The sequence below is a fragment of the Sus scrofa genome, chromosome 15 (assembly GCF_000003025.6).
Source record: "Sus scrofa isolate TJ Tabasco breed Duroc chromosome 15, Sscrofa11.1, whole genome shotgun sequence".
Lineage (NCBI taxonomy): Eukaryota > Metazoa > Chordata > Mammalia > Artiodactyla > Suidae > Sus > Sus scrofa.
Window position 1 is genome coordinate 100,535,890 of NC_010457.5, and position 22,629 is coordinate 100,558,518.

Genomic DNA, 22,629 nt, shown 5'->3' on the forward strand with positions numbered 1-22,629 from the left:
CAGTTAATATATATCCTGGAGGCTTTCCATATAAGTGCCCAGATATTTTATTCTCCATTTTTTTATTATGAAGAAAGTTTAAAACGTTCAGAAAACTGGTAAAATGGCATAAATACTCACATACCGCCACTTGCATTTCCTCATTTTCTTTTATAAACCTATGGTATTCCATTGTATGGAGTTAACGCATGTATTTCTCATCTTATAGTTAGATGCTGAAATTTCTGACTGACCTACTATTGTCAGAATGGAGTGGAGAATGGGGAGGATGGAATCAAACTGAAAAGCATGGGCTTTGAAGCCAGCCAGCCGGACCCAAATCCAAGTAACCATTCTGTCACTTACTAGCTGTATAGCCCTAAGCAAGTCGGCCTTAACGTCTTCCAATCTCAGTTGCCACATCGGTAAAATGGGAATATAACTACTACATCTTAAAGTTACAGCCAGGATCGTGTGACACAACATACAATTGGCTCTCCATACCCATGGGTTCCACATCCACAGATTTGACCAAACTTAGATGGAAAATATTCGGAAAAAAAAAATTCCAGTAATTCCCAAAAAGTAAAACTTGAATTTGCTGCAATGGGTAGCTCTTTACGATAACATTTACATTGTTTTAGGTATTGTAAGTAAGCTAGGAAAGATGTGCATAGTTTATGTGCAAATACTACACAATTTTATATAGACTTGGATTTTGGTATCCTGTGGGGTGGGGAGTCCTGGGAACAATCCCCTGCGAGGGGAAGGGATGAGTGTATATAAAACATCCAATTTAATAGATGATTCAATAGATAATACTGTTACTATTATTCAACCAAAAGATTTCACAAATATCTGGCAGCTGATCTAAGACAACTTGAAGTATACCCATGTTCCTTCCTTTTGCTGATTATGTGTTATCCTATTAAGACCAAAAGAGTACTCTAATCTTAGGAAATGCAAAACAGAGCTGCAGAAACATTGCCATAACCCTGACCTTTTTCTTAAGCTTGATCAACAGAACAATGTGAAAGTCTATTTGACCACAAAATTTAGTTGGTAAAGCTAAGTGATGAGATCTTATAAGCAGTGTTTTTGCCCTAGACTGATTCAGCTTACAATTTATCTTTTTAGCTCTGGGCTGATTTTCCAGCTCTTTAAAAAGTCAGACTCCTCCAAATTTTAATTGCTATGCCAAGAGCCAAAACTGTCCATATAAGGTGAGGAACCAGTTAGTGAATTTGCCATTCTCATTCCGTCACTGTACCAACGATATATGAAAACTCTGATATTTTGTGTGTTTGCATTTCTTTATCTGCAGAATACAATTCCATCTCCAAGGGGAAGTGGTTGTAGGTTACTTTGCTATCATCTGTGTAATTGCAATGTCAAATCATTGTCAGTTCTGGAAGAAAGCAGATGCCTTTTCCTGGCCTACAAACAGAATATATAAATAGTCAGGAAAGTGAGACATAGCCTTTGTCTGTAGAAGCATTCAAAATTTATTCATTAATTCGCTCACTAGACAAGGATTTACCAAGACTCTACTGTCTGCTAGGCATTGTTTCTGCTGTTGAAATTTTTTTAAATCAAAAGAGAAAAAAGTCCTGTCCTCAAGTAGCTTACAGCCTAATCAGGGGGAATTAAGACAGACTGACAATCATAACGCTGTGCAATCAATACTTTAGGAGGGAACAGAATGGCTTTACAAAAGAAGTTATATTTCCCTTGAGTTCACCAGACTGAAAAGAGGGAGGACATGCCTGGCAGAGGGCTTAGAGCCTGCAAGGACAAAGACATGCCAGTAGACTTGGTAACCCTTGGGGTACCAGGTGCAGACTAGGCTGGTAGATCAAACTGAAGCCATTAGCAGTTTGAGCCTGGTCAATGGATAAGTATGAGTTCAGTGGGGAACTATTAAATGTTTTTAGCAAGGGACTAAATGATCAGATTTACCTTCTCAAAAGATCATTTTAGTAGCTATATAAAGGATGCTTTGGGAAGGGTGACTGGAAAACCAGTTAGGAGACTATTACAGTATTGTGATGAGAGAGAATGTGGTCCTCTTGGAATCCCTTGTATTTCCATGGCTAAAAATTTCATTCAAAAAATCCTGCTGATTTTTGAATGGGGGTCAACAAGTATGAAAATTATCAATTGAAATTTAAGAGGGAAATCAGAAAAAAAAATCAATATGTACAGACACTTAGAATAAAAAGACTTTTAATATAATGAATTCTCAGATGTCCAGAAGCTGGTTCTCCAGCAGATGAATTAGTTTATTGATGACTTCAGTTTTTTTCTCCAACATGGTAATTGCTTGACTTAAGTTCTTATATGGTTTGCCAGATGGTAGATGGAGGAAAATAAATTAAAAACACTAGATTTAATCAGTTGTCTCCCTGACCGCTGCTTAATATGGAAATTCAAGGAGAAGGTGAAAACTCTCATTACACTAAAGTGCCCAGATTATCTATGGAATTCATATACATATCCCTCATCTCTACTCATAAATCAGAGGTCACTGCAAGAGAAAATGTACGAGTAATTGGTTCTTTACATTGATGCTCTAAAACACTCTCCCACTTTTCATATTAAGAGCTTTATTTGACCCCTTCACCTGAATAATGTATGCGGTGCTCATTTCTCTTTCACCGGATGGGCTAACAGTTTGATGAATATGTCTTACAGCTGTGCTTTGATGGACATTCGATCCATCTCACGTTAAGGTTTAGCTTTCAGAAGAGTAAGAATAGCCAGATCAATTCAGCCAGCCACTTGCTAAGCAAATGAGGCCTCATTTCGGATCTGACTGCACTCATTTGAGGGCTAAAGTTAATTCTCAGCTGCAATCCCAGAGATGAGAAGACTGCATTAATTGTCCTGGTGCTGGTAAAAGGTGTTCTGACCAGCTACCTTAAGCAAAGCCGTGCTGCCTTTTCACTGGCGGACTTCAGTGTGAATTCTCACTGTTTGAATAAACAACTCAGAAACGACTGCAGTTTTATTTCCAGTGCTCTCTCTCGTTTCTTAGCCACTTACAATCAAATTTAGAAATACCTACTCACTTACCTGTAGACCAGGCCAGAAATTAATTATGCTGAAGAGACAAAAGACAAGAGAGCCGATTCCACGTGTTTTACTCTCGGTCTGGCCATCATGAACGAGGATGAAGAGGGGCTTGGTTTTTTCTTTAACGAGAACGTTAGCGCTTGGTATTTTTACCATTTTTTAATGTTCATTAACAAAATCTTATTTTCCTATCGTTCACAGGTGACTTGATACTCTCGTCCTTCTAGAACTAAAAACATTTTCTAATCTTGGCCTCGGGCCTGCTGCACGGTATGTGTATGTCGAAAAACCCAAACGCCGCACCTTCACCAAGACGAGGACCAACTCTGCAAAGCGGACTCCGTAGGGCCCCCGGGAGGTCAGAGGGAGGAAACTACCTATCCCGGCATGTCCCGCGCCGGAGCACAATGGAGCCCTGTCGTCATCCGGGTCACGGGGCCGCGCGTTCCGTGCGCGCCGCCGGATTCCGGCCTGGGTCCCGCCCCGGGCGGAGGGCCCTCCATGGCCGGGAAGACTGCGATTCCCGGCATGCCCTACCGGGCGCGCCTGCGTACGGGAGCTACCGAGCCGGGGAGCGGGTTGGTTTAAAGCGCTATCTTAGTTCCATGGAAACCAGCCCACCTGCTGCCAGACCTAGCTACAGGCAGACACATGGACTGTGCGGTGAGTCTGCTCGGCCCTGGAAGGTGTAGGGTCCGCGGGGGAGAGTCAGCGACTCAGATGAATCCCCGTCATCTCTGCCTCCGCCCTCTCCCCTCGCTGCCGAGATTTAGTCTCGACCCCTGGCCCTCAGAACCCTGATTTGTGGTGCTTCTGCTGTGGAAACCGGTGAAAACCGTTTAGGAGCGAGTTTGCACTGGCTAGGCCCCAGCACAGGCAAGGATAGCCACCAGAGAGGGCCTTCAGATAAGCCCCAGTCTGACTTTTCTTTATTTATATTTTGGGTTGGAAGTTACAGATTCCTGGAAATGCCATTTCGACGTTAATGTTTTTTTATTTTTGCCATCAGTTTTCCTCCCTGGCCTGCCTGTTAGAACGCAGGTGTTAGGAACTTACATTCGTTCATTGCTGTTTCCCCAGCTCCTAGCAATTATACTGGACAACGCTAAATTTTTGTTGAACTTCCCCTTGTTTGTTTGCCACCACCCACAATGTCTCATACTGTGTGAGCTCTGAAGATAGAAAATGATTAAGAATCTGACCCTACCGGGTTCGGGTTAGTGTGGCATGAACACTCACACACTCCTCTTGTTTCCTGATTTGTTAATCTTGGAGTACCAGGACTAGGCTCTTGAAACTTCTCTGTTATCCAGTCTCCATAGCTTTAAAAAGCCATATATAGATATATAGATAACTTCAGAAATTATATCTCCAGTCCACCTTTCTCCCATGACTCCACATCTACAAGTTGAGTCATGTGTTGGGCATCTTTCCTTTTTTAAATTTAACATTTCCAAAACCACTCTTGATCTTTCCACCTGAAACTCGTTTTTCCTGACAGGCTTCCAAGTGTCTCAATGAATGGTAACACCATCCTTCCAATGCTTACTTTCTCATCTGATCTATCAGCTGTATCTTTAAAATATGCCTGGAACCTGACTACTTCTTAACTGCTCTTTGATATCACCTTGGTCCTATCCAGCAGCATCTCACCTGGATTATTATAGTAGCTTTCCAACTCGTCTTCCTATTTCTCCTGTTGTCTTTTTACCATCTTGGTCTGGCTACTCTCTAGCCAGAGTGATCCGAGTGAAAACTGAGTTAGATCACAGCATTCCTTGGCTCTCAACCCTCCAATGCCACTGAGAGTCACTGAGGGTGAAGGCAAACCTTTATAACCTGGTCCTATTACTACCCTCCGACCTCATCTCCACTGTTCTCTCCTTCACTTTTTCCTCTAGAGTCAAGCTGACCCACCAGGCATTCTTAGAACTTGCACTCTCTTTTCACACTTTCTGGACCTTCCTTTCTCCCCCCCCAATACCCACATCTCATTTCCATACTTTCTTCACAGGTCTTTGTCTCAGTATCATCTCTCAGCAAGCCTTCCTTCCTTCTTCCTTCCTTCCTTTTCATTCCTTCCTTTCTTTTCCTTCCTTCCTCCCTTCTCTTGCCACACTTGCCACATATGGAAGTTCCTGGGCTAGGGGTTGAACCATAGCTGCAGCTGCTGGCCTATGCCACAGCTACGGCAATGCTGGATCCAAGCAGCAACACCGGATCCTCAATGCTGGATCCTTAACCCACTGAGCAAGGCCAGGGATCGAACCTGCATCCTCATGGACACTATGTCAGGTTCTTAACCCACTGAGCCACATTGGAAACTCCTCAGTGAGCCTTTATTTGACCACTCAAAAATGGAAGCCTACACCACAGCCCCTGTCCCATGCTTTTTCCACTTTTTCTTCTCCATTGCACTTATCACAAATGAAGCTATTTTATTTAATGTTTATATTCTCAACTGGAATATAAGCTCTGTGAGGGCAAGGAGTTTTGCCTCTTGTTTACTGCTGTATTGCCTGGTGCCTGTAACAGTATCTGGCTCGTGGTAGACATTCAAGAAATGTTTGTTGGACATATGTGTGAATTAAGACACTATTACTGACCAATTGTTGTATTATTATTATTATTATTATTATTTTGTCTTTTTAGGGCCACACCCACAGCATATGGAGCTTCCCAGGCTAGGGGTCTAATCGGAGCTACAGCCTCCGGCCTTGTCACAGCCACAGCAACTCCAGATCTGAGCCATGTCTGTGATCTACACCACAGCTCATGGCAATGGTGATCCTTAACCCACTGAGCAAGGCCAGGGATTGAACCCGCAACCTTATGGTTCCAAGTTGGATTCATTTTCTCTGTGCCAGGAACTCCCCAAATTATTTTCTAGTGATTGTGATAGGCCTGTTATTTTGGAACCACCAGCATATAGTTGTAGCTTTTGCCAGGTTTAAGAATGAACTTGTGTCTACAGAAGCAGGTGTTGCCTTTTCAAAGTCACCTGGCTTTTGTTAGTATATTATGATAATTTTCTTATACATGTCATGCTTTCAGTAATGTAACCTGAACCTTTTGGAAATACTTTCCCTAAACATAGAGACGGAACTGTATTAATTTGATAATGATATATTTATGAAAGTAGTGAATTAACTTTTTAAAAAAAATTTTTTGTCTTAGTATTTTTATTATTGTTGCTATCAAGCATCAGGGCTTAGGTTCAAGGCTGCATTCAGTGATATTTACTTCTTTTCAAAAACAGCAAAGCACAGATATGTTTAAGCAATAGTTTCTTTGCTTGAATATTAGCAGTTAGAGCTAGATTCCTTTTCTGTAACTCTTTTACTATGAGCTATAAAAGTTATGGCTTCTATCTCAAAGTTATAGAGTTGAAAGTCTATGAGTCCTTAATAATTTATAGACTTATAAGTCTATTGAGTATGGAAGCATAGAGTTATGGCCACTGGCCCCCAAGTGGCCTGTGGATTGTGTGTGGGGGCATGGTGTTTCTGTTACCCCTGCTTGGACCTGCCAGATAAGAAAGACAGGCAGGGGTATGATTAACTGCAGTGAAATGAGAATCTCCTCTGACTCTAAACTACAACCCAACAGATTGACTAGATCCCAAGTCCTTATCTTACCCTTCCTTTAACAGGCTCCCAGATACTCAGGGACTTCCTGGTAGACATAAAAGATGTTCTCCTCTTGCTGCTGGGCCACCATTGCTTCCTTCTTTGTTTCTCAGGGCTCTCCTGACCTTGACATTGTCTGTCTTTTTCCCCCCATGTGGAGAGGGAATAGGAAATAAGAATTTTTAGCTAACCTTGAGACCTATTTTGTAATAAAATCCTCAAAGGATAGATTGACTTATTTAGTTTTATGGGTTTTTTGTTTGTTTAGTTTTGGAATTGACTTTTTTGATGACCTAACCCTCAGTGATTAAGAGGATATTTCAAAGACAATACCATGTATTCCACTTAAAATCTTTATCCCCAGCCCACCATTAGTCCCACCACCTCAATCTCTTCTTCCTCAGGGTGAATTGTTTATAAACCTCAGAGGCTGCAAGCCAAGTTTATTCTTACTATTTGCAAGTATTTTTATCTCCCCAGAAGCCTGAGAAGCTCCAGGATAGATCAGGTTCAGATAGGTGTGAGTGATGATGCAAATCAAACTGTTACCTAACCATATATAGACTTTCTCTTTTTTAAGCAAAAAAAGCAATTTAATTTGAATTGTTTTTCATCTTGTTTTTATTGCCAAATGCACACACATGACCTTTAAAGTAATGGGAGTATTTTATACATATTATAGGTACCTTAGAGAAATAGCAAAACTATGGCTTTTCAAACAATCACATGAAAAAATTTTAGGTGGTAATCAGCATCCTATTTTTAAAAATGTGGGAAACTTGTACTCCATTTTCTGTATTTTTTTTCCAAAAATGGACATTTTGTGTTAGTACTATGTATTTGAATTCTGACATAAATTAATATAGACAGTCTTTTATATTATAAGCAGCTCCCTGGGCCTGACAAATTGCCATGGAAATTGCCCTCCCCTCCCACCTCTGGTACTGCTTGTCATTCCTTTATCTCTTCCTTCTCCTTCCTCTACCAGCTATTACCTGGAACTACTGTGTATCCCAGGAATGTTTTTGTTGCAGACAATAGGAGTGACTAAACAAAAATTTATGTTTTTCACATAAGCAAGTTTAGAGGTTACTGGTTTTATTTATTTATTTATTTTTCTAAAAAGTTAACCTGAGCTGCTCTGGCCTTTTCTTTTTCTTAGATGCTGGCGATCCCTGGCTCTTTGTTTATATTTAAAAATGAGTTGTCTGGCATGGTCGATCCTAGCATGAGGTGGGTGGTTGTGTGGGGGGTTGGGTGGTGGGTGGGGGGCGGCTGGCGTGCTGTGGTGGTAGGGGGCTACTCGATTAAAAAATAGAAAAAAAAAAAAAAAAAAAAAAAAAAAAAAAAAAAAAAAAATGAGCACTGCATAGCTGACTTAAAGAGAACCCTCAGAACTCTGGTTATATAGGTGAAGGACAGGTGCCGTTATTTCTGTTCTCTTTAGCAGAAAAAAAAAGTCTTCCCAGAAGCTTCTTGCAAACTTCTGCCTAAAGACTCATTAGCCAGTATATGTCACATAGATGTGTCAGCTGCAAGGGAGGGTTGGGAACTTTTCAACTTAACTGTCTGTCCCAAATCCCATTAAACACGCCCCCCCCCTTTTTTTTAACTTTTTCTCCTAACCCCAGACCTAGTTTATTTCTGTGTTGGCAGTAGCTAGACAACGGGTAACAGAAACTGGAAGGGAGGGTAAACCCTGTGGTGTTTCTCCATTATTACCCACCATTTTCTCCCCATCCCCCACTATTGCTGATTTCCTCCACCCTTAGCCCTGGCATCATAGAACCAGCCCTAGGGTTTGTCTTAGAGGCTCTTCTTTTTATTACCAGAAGAATGCCATCCTAGCCCATGTGGTAACCTGAGCAGGAATCTCCAACCTGGCTTTTTCCAGAAATGTAGATGAACTTTCACATCTTTGTTTATCCATAGACTCCATTAATATCTGCGTGTGCCTTTGTCTTTCAAAAATAAATTGAAAACATGAAAAGGAATTAATAGATGAGAGGTCCTCTACCCCATATCCTTAAGCTGATTGTTAACAGAAAATCTGTTAAAGAATTTTAGAAGATTGTATGTGTCAGAAATGCATTCTATTTTATAGAGGAACATGAAGGAGAGAAATTTAGTCAGAAGCATTAAAAGAAAAAAAAAATTTGTACCCTTTGACCTATATCATTCCAGTTTCCCCTAGTCCCAGCAACCACCATTCTATTCTTTGTTTCTATTAAATCAAATTTTTTTGTTGTTTGGTTGGTTTTTAGATTCCACATATAAGTGATAACATAAGCTGTATTTCTTTCTCTGCCCAAGTTATTTCATCTAGCATAATGCCTTCCAGATTCATCCTGCAAATGGTAGGATTTCCACTTTTGTGGCTGAATAACATTATATGTGTGTGTGTGTGTGTATCTCCATTCATCCACTGAATGACATTTAGATTGTTTCCATATCTTGGCTATTGTGGATATGCTGCAGTGAACATGCAGATGTCTCCAAGATCCTGATTTCAGTTCCTTTGGATATATACCCAGGAGTGGATTGCTGGGATCATACGGTAGTTCAATTTTTAATTTTTTGAATCTCCATACTGTTTTCCATCATGGCTGTACCATTTTACATTCCCACCACTAGTGCATAAAGTTTCCCTTTCTTCATATTCTTGCCAACATGTATTATTTTGATAATAACCATTCTAACAGGTATGAGCTGATATCTTGTGATTTTTATTTTCATTCCCCTAATGATTAGTGATGTTGAGCATTATTTCATGTACCTGTTGGCATATAACCCTTTATCAGCTATATGGTTTGCAGATATTATCTCCCACTCTGTAGGTTGCTTTTTTTTTTTTTTTTTTTTTTGTCTTTTTGCCATTTCTTGGGCTGCTCCCACGGCATATGGAGGTTCCCAGGCTAGGGGTCTAATCAGAGCTGTAGCCGCCAGCCTATGCCAGAGCCACAGCAACGCGGAATCCGAGCCGCGTCTGCGATCTACACCACAGCTCACGGCAATGCCCGATCGTTAACCCACTGAGCAAGGGCAGGGATCGAACCCACACCCTCATGGTTCCTAGTTAGATTCGTTAACCACTGCGCCACAACGGGAACTCCTAGGTTGCCTTTTAAATAAGACATTCTAAGGATCTAATGTCTGACGGGTGACTGTAGTTACTGATGTGGAATTGTATACTTAAAAGTTGCTGAGAGCAAATCTTTAAACATTCTTATCACACACACAAAAAAGTTAGCTGTATTAACTATGTGAGCTTGTTAATGATGTGGATATGTTAATTATTTTGATCTTGGTAACCATTCTATAAAGGTATGTATATCAAATTACGTCATTCACTTTAACTATACAATTATATTTGTCAACTATTTCTTTTTTTTTTTTTTTTCTTTTTATGGTTGCACCTGTAGCTGATGAAAGTTCCCAGGCTAGAGGTTGAATCTGAGCTGCAGGTGCTGGCCTACACCACAGCCACAGCCACACTGGATCCGAACACATCTGCAACCAAAGCTTTAGCCTGAAGCAACTCCAGATCCTTAACCCACTGAACGAGGCCGGGGATTGAACCCACATCCTCAGAGAGACAGCGTTGGGTTCTTGACCCGCAGAGCCACAATAGGAACTCCTCAACTATTTCTCAATAACTTTTTTAAAAAAAGCAATGAGAGAAATAGAAGACCATTCTCTGGGACCTGTTGGGGAAAGATAGAAGGTGACTGAAGAGCTGTTTCAGAATCAAGAAATATCCTCAGTGGCTGTAGCAGTTTTAAATTGGCAAGAAGCTCAGCCTTTCCACATCCTGCTACCATGCTTCATGGATCCCTTAAATCCTGCTACCAGTTTGAAGACTTCTTTAATTCGTTTCCTAGTTTCCTAGGTCCTGGGGACCACCTTCAGTGATTGAACCAAATGTAGTCCCCACTTCCATTGCCTGGGAGGTAAGGGGAAGGGGAGATACCTGGTTACACAGCAAATGAAGAGAACTGTATGTTATAATATCCCAAATCCTTTGTGAGCATTTTCTCATAGGTACACTATTGCTAGTGATGGTTAAAGTTTACAGTTTGATTAGTATAGAAATATCTGTATAGTATGGAGCTGTAGGAAAATGTGCTTAAGTTTCCACCCACGATCTTATTGATGAACTTTGGACATGTGATTCATTTAAATGTTGGGACCGCTTATAAGCTAAATCTGCTTCTGCCACTAACACTTGAAAAAGTAGTCTTGCTACTCCCATTTATTGTCATGTGGTCTTGGGGGAGAAGTCTGGAAATTTGATGTCAGTAGCTTTAGAAGTTGCTGTGAAGTTAAGTTTGCAGGTTATTTTTAAAAGTAACTGTTTGAAAAGGTAGTTGATAAATCAATTTTTTTTTTTTACAACTGCTCAGAGGTCTAAGTACTATAGAATTTTTGTTTTTGTTTTGTTTTTTTTAGAAAAGTTGATGAAATATGTTAAAATGAAAGTGGCTGGTAATGAAAAAGGTCTTAACTCCCTCAGCCAAGTCAGGTCCTAGTGTATGTCTAATAGTAGCAGGCAGGATAGACTAGATTGTGATGCAGTAACAAACCACCTAACAATCTATGGCTTGTAATGATATAAGTTTCTTGCTCACTCACACTGTATGTCACGGATGGGCCATGGCTCTGCTCATGTCATCTTTAATCTGGGATGTTGCTCATCTCATGGACTGGGGAAAGAAAGAGATGATGAGTGACGAGTTGGCCTTTAAAGCTTCTACTCACATTTAATTGGCCAAAGCAGAGCATGTGGCTATTTCCAAGCTCAACTGGTCAGGGAAGTATAATTCTCCATATAAAGGGGCAGTGACTATTTTGATCATAATAGAACTGAGTACACTAATATTGTGACTTTAATCTCAGATGCACATGGAAACTACAGTGTCCAGACCAGTCATCTCTCCAACCCACATCAATGCTACAGCTTCTGAAACATTCACAGTACTTCAGCAAAGGATGAGAATAGTGGAAGAACAGACCAGTTCTCTGAGGGATGACCTGATAATGTTGGACTTTGGTGAAAAAAGGTAACAAGAGAAAAATGAACTAGATCTTTGGAGTATGAAGAATTTTGGTTCACTGGTTACTAATAAGTCACAGTATGGATGGTTTGGTAGGGCAAAATAATTGAGCAATAAGAATTTCCATTAGAATAATAATTAGAAAATATTTGTGAGATAAAGTGTTGTCTTCTTGTAATAGAGCTACTACCACTGTTTTCCTAAACAGATATTTAAAGTGCATTAATTAGGTGCACAAGTTTTGATATCCACCTTCAATATTTTTTTTTTTTTTTTTTGTCTCTTTGCTATTTCTTCGGCTGCTCTCGCGGCATATGGAGATTCCCAGGCTGGGGGTCTAATTGGAGCTGTAGCCACCGGCCTACACCAGAGCCACAGCAACACGGGATCCGAGCCACGTCTGCAACCTACACCACAGCTCACGGCAGCGCCGGATCCTTAACCCACTGAGCAAGGGCAGGGACCGAACCCGCAACCTTATGGTTCCTAGTCAGATTCGTAGCCAATTCAATATTTGATTAAAAACAAATGTAATTTTTTTACATAATTAGAAAAAAAGTCCCCCTTTTTTTTTTTTTTGGTCTTTTTGCCATTTCTTGGGCTGCTCCTGCAGCATATGGAGGTTCCCAGGCTAGGGGTTGAATTGGAGCTGTAGCCACCGGCCTACACCAGAGCCACAGCAATGTGGGATCCCTAACCCACTGAGCAAGGCCAGGGATTGAACTTGCAACCTTATGATTCCTAGTCGGATTTGTTAACACTGAGCCATGACGGGAACTCCAGAAAAAATATCCTTTAAAAAAAAAAATCAAAAATAGACTGATATTAGTTAAGGTGAACATCTAAACTTGATTCATGCCAATAATATGGTCTGTATTTTCTTTCTCCATATTTATTATAAATTAAAAGAGGTTGTAAGTCCTAGAAATATATATAAATATATACATATTTTTAGGGTCTCACCTGCAGCATATGGAAGTTTGTGTGCTAGGTGTCAAATTGGAGCTGCAGCTGCCAGTGTATGCCACAGCACAGCAATACAGGATCTGAGCTGCATCTGCGACCTATGCCACAGCTTGTGACAATGCCAGATCGTAACCCAATGAGTGGGGCCAGGGATCAAACCCTCATCCTCACAGACACTATGTTGGGTTCTTAACCTGCTGAGCCACAATGGGAACTCCAAAAATTTTATGCTTTAGAATGAGGTATTAACTCAAAAAAGAACTGTTTTTCTTTTGTGCTGTTGAAGAAGTTATTGCCATTGAAATTTAGATTATCAAAGACTAAAGAATTTACATGCTTAAGCAGCCGATACTGAATTTACTGGTGTGATTTTCTTTAAAATTACATATGTGTTTCCTGAATGTCTTTTATGAAGACCTAAAATTAGTATAGTTGGTATTATAGCACCCAAAGAATAAACAGAATAACATTCAGCTGTTAAAGATTAAATTTGTGCCATGTTGAGTATGTTAGAACAAAATGGAAATGTTCAATATGACCTTATTTAAAAATTTTCTTGCAAGGATGTGAATATATTGCCTCCATGCTAACTTTAATTCTTAGTTCACCATTATAGAATTAGCATTTAATATGTTTTATCACTTATTTTTATATACAAAATAAGTTTACAAAAAATTCAGATTAAAATAACCATTAAAAGTCAGTGGGAGTTCCCACTGTGGCACAGTGGATTAAGAATTTGACTGTAGTGGCTCAGGTCACAGCACAGGTGCAGGTTTTATCTCCAGCCCTGTGCAGTGAGTTAAGAGATCTGGGGTTGCTGCAGGTGCAGCATAGGTCACAGCTGCAGCTTGGCCTCAATCTCTGGCCTGAGAACTTCCATATGGTGTGGATGTGGCCATTTAAAAAACACATGTGGAGTTCCCATCGTGGTGCAGTGGTTAACAAATCCGACTAGGAACCATGAGGTTGCGGGTTCGATCCCTGGCCTTGCTTGGTGGTTAAGGATCTGGAATTGCCATGAGCTGTGGTGTAGGTTGCAGACTCGGCTTGGATCCTGCACTGCTGTGGCCCTGGTACAGGCCAGTGGCTACAGCTCCAATTGGACCCCTAGCCTGGGAACCTCCATATGCCGCAGGAGTGACCCTAGAAATGGTAAAAAGACAAATAAATTTTATATATATATATATATATCACTGATCTTTACCCACCCTGCACTGGTCTCATGCTCTTTACCTATTAATGCTGGCTATATTTAAATTTGGATGGAGTTCCCATCATGGCTCAGTGGTTAGTGAACCCAGCTGGCATCCATGAGGACACGTGTTTGATCCTTGGCCTCACTCAGTGGGTTAAGCATCCGGCGTTGCCATGAGCTGTAGTGTAGGTTGCTGATGAGGCTTGGATCCTGCGTTGCTGTGGCTGTGGTGTAGGCTGGCAGCTACAGCTCTAATTCAACCCCTAGCCTGGGAACCTCCATATGTCACAGGTGTGGCCCTAAAAAGACAAAAAGACCAATAAGTAAATAAATAAATAAATTTGGAGGGGCTAACAGATGCCTGTTTACTAAAGAATCTAGTTTTTATTCTCAGTAGAAATGTCATATTGACTTGATGGTTTGAGATTACCATATAATATTGTCATGTTGGGATCTTTGTCCAGAGGCCAGTTGGAAACTCCAGAATGTTTAGAACAGCCTGTGAGCCAGAGCATCATTAGTCCTATCCAGAAGGAAATAATTTGTTCAGGAAAAACAGATATTTTATGGAAGAACTGTGAGTTTCTGGTAAATCGCATGTGCCGTCTAGAAAGCCTCATCCAGTCCTTGAAGATGAACATCTTTCGTCTGCAAACTGAAAAGGAACTGAATCCACAAAAAACAGGTATAGAGAGACGAGAATCATCAGAATTTCAGTCCTATGTGGATGCTCGCTGAGTTTATGATTCTTTTCATTTCCTTTTCATTCAATTGCTTGATGACCCTCCTGTGCTGTCTGGTAGCTTTTCTGAAGGATCGACTGAATACTATACAGGAGGAACATTCCAGGGACCTGAAGCTATTGCAACTGGAAGTGATGAATTTGCGCCAGCAATTACGAGATGTAAAGGAGGAAGAAGACAAGGCACAAGATGAGGTACAAAGGTTGACTGTGACTCTGGAGCGTGCCTCCGAGACAAAGGTTTGAGACCAGAGTTCTGAAATACAAATTCATTGTTATGTGTTAGCTGGAGGAGGCAACCGACCCATAAAACTTTTAAAAATAAGTGATCTTGATGTGAGGATTCTTGATAATGAAATTTATTTACATCGATAGCCTATAGCATTGTGTTCTATTACTAATAAATATTTATAGATCCCTTACCCTCTACATGTGCCTATGAGGGTCCAAAGTTATGAAGGAGTCTGTGTTCTCCAAGAGCTTATATGTTACAGGCATCACAGGAAAAACAAAATAGAGAAAAAATAAGAGTATAAGAAATGTTAAAGGACAGTAGGGCAATAAGTGAATATTGCTAGCTAAGAGTTTTGTATTCAGAAGGGTTAAGAAGGTGTACATACATGTCCTGTCTGGATAGATTAGGCTAGGCTTCAAGGAAGAGACAGGACTGAGCTGAACTTTTAGAAGGCAAAGGAGAGAGGTGAGGACATGTAAAAATACATGAAGAGGCAGCAAAAAATAAAAGACTAAGGAAAGAAACTAATGTGTTTTTTTTTTTTTTGTCTTTTTGCCTTTTCTAGGGCTGCTCCCTCAGCATATGGAGGTTCCCAGGCCGGGGTCCAATCGGAGCTATAGCCACCGGCCCACGCCAGAGCCACAGCAACGCGGAATCCGAGCTGAGTCTGCAACCCACACCACAGCTCACGGCAACGCCGGATCGTCAACCTACTGAGCAAGGTCAGGGATCGAACCCGCAACCTCATGGTTCCTAGTCAGATTTGTCAACCACTGCGCCACGACGGGAACTCCAGAAACTAATGCTTTTTTTTAAAAAAAATTATCTTATTAACATATAGTTGATTTATAATGTTCTGTTAATTTCTGCTGTACACAAAGTGATTCATTTATGCATATATATTTTTTTTCATATTCTTTTCTGTATGGTTTATTATAGGATATTGAATATAGTTCCCTGTGCTATATAGTAGGACCTGTTGTTTATCCATTCTATATGTAATAGTTTGTATTTGCTAATCCAAATTCCCAATCCATCTCTCCCTTGGCCACCACAAGTCTATTCTCTTATTTCTGTTTCTGTATTGTAGATAAATTCACTTTTGTCATATTTTAGATTCCACACATAAGTGATATTATATGGTATTTATCTTTCTGAGTTACCTCATTTCATATGATAATCTCTAGGTCCATCCATGTTGCTGTAGATGTTATTATTTCATTCTTTTTTGTGGCTGAGTAATATTCCAGTGTATATATATACCACACCTTCTTTATCCATTTATCTGTCAATGGATATTTAAGTTAAAGAAACTGATAATTTTGATTTCCCTCCATAGACCAAGCAGTATAATATACTGTTTTATAATAGTAAAACATGTTACTTTATTTAATCTATGCAAAACCTCAAGATGGTAGGTCATTACTGTCGCTATTTTAATAATAAGAGTACTGGAGCCCAAAGAGAAGTCACTAATCCAAGATGACACTTCGCTGTCTTCTTCTTGTAACTGAGATTTGAACCTCGGTCTTTCTACTGGGTGCAGTTAGGAGGAATGTATAAACTAGCCTGATAGGAATAAGGATTTGTATAAAATAAGTTGAAATTAGCTAGGAATAGATAACATCAGGGAGGAGCTCAAAATCAGGAATAATTAGTAGTTGGGCTTGATCCTATGGGGAGTGATTAAGATTTTTGATAAGAAAATGCCATAATCAAAACAGGAAAACTAATCAGCAGTAGTGCAGTATATCAATAATAGGAGAAATTAGAGACAGGAAAACGAATTAAGAATTCATTGTATTGTTTGAGGCATAGACCTTATTAGGTCAGAACTATGGTTCTGACATTTTGAAAAGAAAGAAGGGTATTCTCTAAAGAGATATGCTAGAATATGGTACTGGGGCTGAAGTTGGGAAGAAAGCAGAGACTGTTCTGAGGTTTTACATCTCAGATTGTGGTACCATTAATAATACTATAAAAGAGAATGAATAGTGAAAGCTATGCTTTTCATCCTCAGCTCCTAAACGTAGATAATATTTGAAGCTAGAAGAAATAGAGTACTTAAAAAAATACGAATATATTGTATGAAAGATGTCTAGCAGTTACCAGTTTTTCCTCTGATTATTGAGTTTTACTTAGGAAGTACATGTGACTAATCATTTTTTAATGATCTAAAAGGGAAAATGATAGAAGTCATGAATCAAAGGAATAAAGTAACTTTAAATATCTCACTGTAATAATTACTTCAGACTCACAATAAGAAGTGAGACTAGCCATAGTCAGAATAGCATTTATGGGTTGCCCCAAAAAAGTCTAGGTTTGAACTGATGTACCTATAAACAGTTTCTTCCTATCCATTTCAGATTATTTAGAACCTTTTTTCCTATTTTTAGAAGAATGCAGCCATTATTGAAGAGGAACTGAAGATCACAAAACGTAAAATGAACCTTAAAATTCAGGAGGTAAGATAAAAAAGATGCTGGAGGGTGGAGGGAGCATTGGAATTGCAGAAGGGGAAGTCAAGAAAATAGAATGAAAAGAAACCACTGAGGAAGACAATATGTGACTGTTTATTAGGAAGACTTTTTAAATATGGCACATGAAATATACTTGCCCGTATGTGGCATTAAGACTCTCTCTTGCCTCAGTACTGCCATAAAGCCAGAAATAGTAAATGCTCTCTAAGCCAGGAGGGAGACATGAAACTCATGCAATTGCCCATATTCTGGAGTTAAATGGACACCTTCATACAAAGGCCTTTACACTAAAGTTACTTAAAATAAAAAGATTTTAATAAGTCTCATCTAATTTTACCTTGAAACTTTCATTTCAGCCTAAATTTAAGTAGAAAACAGATTGGAAATTATGAAGTAGGTGGCTGCTAAAAGTTGTTGGACTAAAAATTTGCATCTGTAAATAGTGGAAGAATCAGAAGAGTTACTAACTAAATATATCCTGACAATGGCCTAAAAAACCTCAATATTCCCTGGCTGTATAATAATTGACAGTCCAAAGCGAAAAGATCAAATTGTATTTAAAATACTCTGTTATACAAAACAGAGAAATAGATACACTTTTTAGGAAAATTCTTGTGCAAAACTATTTTAAAAATTATAAATTTCAGTTTGCTTAAGGTGGTAAGCTATCTGGAACAGTCGCTTATGTAGGGTACTTATTTGCCAGTAATTACTGATAAAAGCGTGATTGCTCATTGTTAGTTGAAATATGTTAAATTTAGCTCTTTAAAAAATACTTTGGACATTTTAATAGAGAGATTTTAAGTTTTTAGAAAAATTGCACAGAAACAGAGTTCCCATATACCCTCTCTCACCACCCCCAGAGTTTCCTCTATCATTAACACCTTGTGTCAATTTGGAACATTTGTTACATTTGATGAACCGGGGATTCCTGTTGCAGAACCAGACACAGTATCCATGAGGATGTGAGTTCTATCCCTGGCCTTGCTCAGTGGGTTAAGGATCTAGTGTTACCCTGAGCTGTGGTGTAGGTTGCAGACACAGCTTGCACTGCTGTGAATGTGGCCTGGGCCGGCAGTTGCAACTCCTATTCGACCCCTAGCCCAGGAACTTCCATGTGCTGCAGGTGCGGCCCTGAAAAGAAAAAAAAGATGAAAGAAAACAACATTTGATGAACCAGAATTGATACCTCCTACATTATTACTAAATCCATAGTTTAGATTAAGTTTCACTCTTTAATCTGTATTCAGTATACAGAATAGTTTCACTACCCTGAAAATGCCCTGTGTTCTACATACTTCACCACCATTTCCCCCAAGCCCCTGGAAACCACTGACTTTTCACTGTCTCTATGGTTTTGTTATATTTGGAATCATACAGTATGTAGCCTTTTTGGAGTGTCTTCTTTCACTTAGCATATGTCTTTTCATGGTTAGATATAGCTCATTTCTTTTTATCACTGAACCACAATCTGTTGTCTGGATGTACCAGAGTTTATCCATGCACCTACTGAAGGACGTCTTGGCTGCTTCCAAGTTTTGGCAATTATGAATAAAGTTGCTGTATACATTCGCATGCAGGTTTTTGTATGGACATAAGTTTCAACTCATTTGGATAAATACCTAGGAGCATGATTGATGGATCATATGGCAAGCTTATGTTTAACTTTTTAAGAAACTGCCAGCCTGTCTTGCAGTGGCTATACCATGTTGTGTTCCCACCAGTAGTGAATGAGTTCCTGTTGTTCCACATCCTTACCAGCATTTGGTGGTGTCATTATTTTGAATTTTTGCCACTCTAATAGGTGAATATGTAGTGGTTTTAATTGAAATTCCCTAATGACATGATATTGGGCATCTTTTTTTTTTTTTGCCATCTCTGTCTTACTTGTTGAGATATGTTAATCATTTGCCCATTTTGTAGCTGCGTTTTTGTTCTTAACTGTTGAGTTTTAAGAATTTTTTCGGAGTTCCTGTCGTGGCACTGTGGTTAACGAATCTGACTAGGAACCATGAGGTTGCAGGTTCGATCCCTGCCCTTGCTCAGTGGGTTAACCATCCGGCGTTGCCGTGAGCTGTGGTCTAGGTTACAGATGCAGCTCAGATCCTGTGTTGCTGTTGCTCTGGCGTAGGCCGGTGGCTACAGCTCCGATTCGACCCCTAGCCTGGGAACCTCCATATGCCGCGGGAGCGGCTCAAGAAATGGCAAAAAGACAAAAAAAAAAAAAAAAAAAAATTCTTTTCATGTTGTAGATACCAGTCCTTTATCCAGTATGTGTTTTATAAATACTTTCTCCCAAACTGTAGCTTAGCTTTTCATTTTCTTAACACTGTCTCTTACAGAGCAGAAGATTTTAATTTTAATGAAGTCTAGCTTACTAGTTTTTTTCATGGATTATTCTCTTACTATTATATCTAAAATACCATTCCCAAACTCAAAATCACCTAGCTATTTCTGATATGCTATCCTTTAGAAATTTTGTAGATTTACATTTTACATTTAGGTTTTGAATTTTTTTTGTGTGTGAAAGGTATGAAGTCTCTATCTACATTCTTTGTATATGTGTATGTCTAGTTGTTCCAACACTATTTGTTGAAAAGACTATCCTTTCTCCACTGGATTGCCACTTACCATTTTTTATTGGGAAAGTCTTAATTCTTGGTGCTGTGGTAAAATCTTGACTTTTTGTTGAACTCGTCAAGGACCTGAAGAAGGACTGTCCTAGTCAAACAGGGACATTTTAATGGTATGTGGAGCAGGAAGGGTGTGTGCTGAGGCTACTATAACAGTACTGCAGACTGGTGACTTAAACCACAGAAATTTATGTCTCACCATTCTGGAGGTAAAAAAAGTCCGAGGTGAAGATATTGACAGCTTTGGCTTTTTCCTGAGTCCTTTCTCTTTGGCTTGCAGATGGCAGCTTCATAATTTACATGACTCTTTAAAGACCCTATCTCAAAGACAGATTTTGAGATACTGGGGATTAGGGCTTTAACATACGAATTTTGGGGGATACAATTCAGCCCATAACAGAGGGCTATACAAAGATAAGGTAAATGCAGTATATATCTTTCTAAGAGATAAGAAATTTGGTTCTGATGAACATGAAACAGATTAATTGATTACCCTTAATAATGCTTTGGGAATGAAGCTCAATAGTGTAGTTATCAAATAAAGATTCCCTTTATAAAGCACTTAAATTGTATCTTTTTTTTTTTTTTTTGTCTTTTTGCGGGCCGCTTCCTGCAGCATATGGAGGTTCCCAGGCTAGGGGTCTAATCAGAGCTGTAGCCACCGGCCTACGCCAGAGCCACAGCAACGCAGAATCCGAGTCGAGTCTGCGACCTACACCACAGCTCATGGCAACACGGAATCCTTAACCCACTGAGCAATGGCAGGGATCAAACCCGCAACCTCATGGTTCCTAGTCAGATTCGTTAACCACTGCGCCACGACGGGAACTCCTTAAATTGTAACTTGAGCAAAGTATACTCCATAATTTGATGCAGAGCTTAGATAAGTATATTATGCTACTCAAAATTATAAAGTGATTGTAATCTGATACTTAAATAAAACCTGAAAAATAGAGCCAAAAACAAAAACTATGGCTCATTCTTAAATAAGATTATGATATTTAACTTACCATTGAATAAGAAAGGAATTTCTAAGCTTTAAAAGAGGGAACAAGATTATGAAAAGCTCAATAGGTTTGACTATATAAAAATTAAAATCTGGAGTTCCCTTTGTGCTTCAGTGATTAGTGAACCCGACTAGCATCCACGAGGATGCAGGTTTGATCCCTGGCTTCGCTCAGTGGGTTACGGATCCAGCATTGCTGTGAGCTGTGGTGTAGGTCGCAAACTTGGCTCAACCCATCCCAAGATGCTGGGGCCATGGTGTAGGCTGGCAGCTACAGCTCCGATTCAACCCCTAGCCTGGGAACCTCCATATGCTGCAGGTGCGGCCCTAAAAAGACAAAAAGACCAAAAAAAAAAAGGTTGTTTTTCATTGATTAGCAAAGATTTAAGAAAGTGATAATCCATAGTGCTGATGAGATTTATTCAAGTGCTCCTAAGAAGGTAAAATTGGAAGGAAAATTATAAAATATATCAAAAGTCTAAAAAATATTTATACTTCTTAACCTAGCAATTCCTTTTCTATGATTAATCCCAAGGAAATAATCAGAAATTCAATGACCTATTTATTCACAATATATTCAGCAGAACAGTATTTAGCATAGGAAATACTGAAAATATCCAAATGTTCAAAATTAGGTGTATGATTAAGAAAATCACAGAACATTTCCAGAATGGGCTATCTTGTAACAGTTTCATGCCAAAACATTTTTAATGTTTTTTTCACTTCTTGAAAACTTTAAAAAATTATACAATATATCATCCTTCAAGAAAACACATATAAGGAGTTCACTCATGGCTCAGCTGGTTATGGATGTGGCGTTGTCACTTCTGTGTACAGATTCAATCCCTGGCCCAAGAACTTCTGCGTGCCATGGGCACAGCCAAAAAAGAAAAAAAAAAGAAAAGAAAAAACACATATAAACTAAATATGTACAATGTAGAGAGGCGTTATAAAGTGTACTCTTATGTCACCTTTACTGGGGTTTAAAAATTAAATTTAACATCACTTCATAAAAGGAATAGTATATTTCAATTCCCATTAAATTGGAAAATAGTTCTTTTTTTAATAATGATTTTTTTTTTCCATTATAGCTGATTTACAGTGTTCTGTCAATTTTCTAGTGTACAGCAAAGTGACCCAGTCACACATATATGTATACATCCTTTTTTCTCACACCATCATGCTCCATCACAAGTGACCAGACATAGTTCCCAGTGCTATACAGCAGTGGAAAGGATTTCTTTACGTCATGATACAAGAGACTCAACCTTCTTGGTGTATCTTTATCTGATATATCTTTTTATAGTCTTTTTTATTGATATAAAATCAGTGTACCCAAATTCTTGAGTGTGGTTTTTGTCTGCTACATAATAGTTACTTCATTATTTGTTTTGATCTTTAAATTCTAATGCATAATTTAAATAGCTTTCAGAAGAATGTTTATGATACTATGGGATAAAAATTATATATAGAGAAAGATGAAGAAATCAAAATATAGGAAAATAAGAGTAAAAAAGTCAGAAAATATAGACATATAAAAATACATAAACTTAGGCATATTAGTGTTTTTCAAACAAAATATACACAAACATTTCATGAAGCAGTACTCACTCTTACTACTTGCTATGTAAT

General features: G+C 39.1%; 1 protein-coding gene across 18 annotated transcripts in view; it reads left to right on the forward strand.

The window, feature by feature from the left end:
- Positions 3,504–22,629, forward strand: part of CCDC150 (coiled-coil domain containing 150) — a 95,186-nt gene continuing 76,060 nt past the window's right edge. For 11 of the 18 annotated variants that reach the window (XM_021074909.1, XM_021074914.1, XM_021074911.1 and 8 more), the window contains exons 1-5: positions 3,504–3,717; positions 11,580–11,743; positions 14,366–14,586; positions 14,705–14,883; positions 17,275–17,343. In XM_021074909.1, coding sequence (XP_020930568.1) covers positions 3,706–3,717; positions 11,580–11,743; positions 14,366–14,586; positions 14,705–14,883; positions 17,275–17,343 — 645 coding nt within the window. In that variant the 5' untranslated portion in view covers positions 3,504–3,705. The remainder of the gene's footprint in view (positions 3,718–11,579; positions 11,744–14,365; positions 14,587–14,704; positions 14,884–17,274; positions 17,344–22,629) is intronic. The other 7 variants (XM_021074910.1, XM_021074916.1, XM_021074922.1 and 4 more) reach the window with 5 other exon arrangements.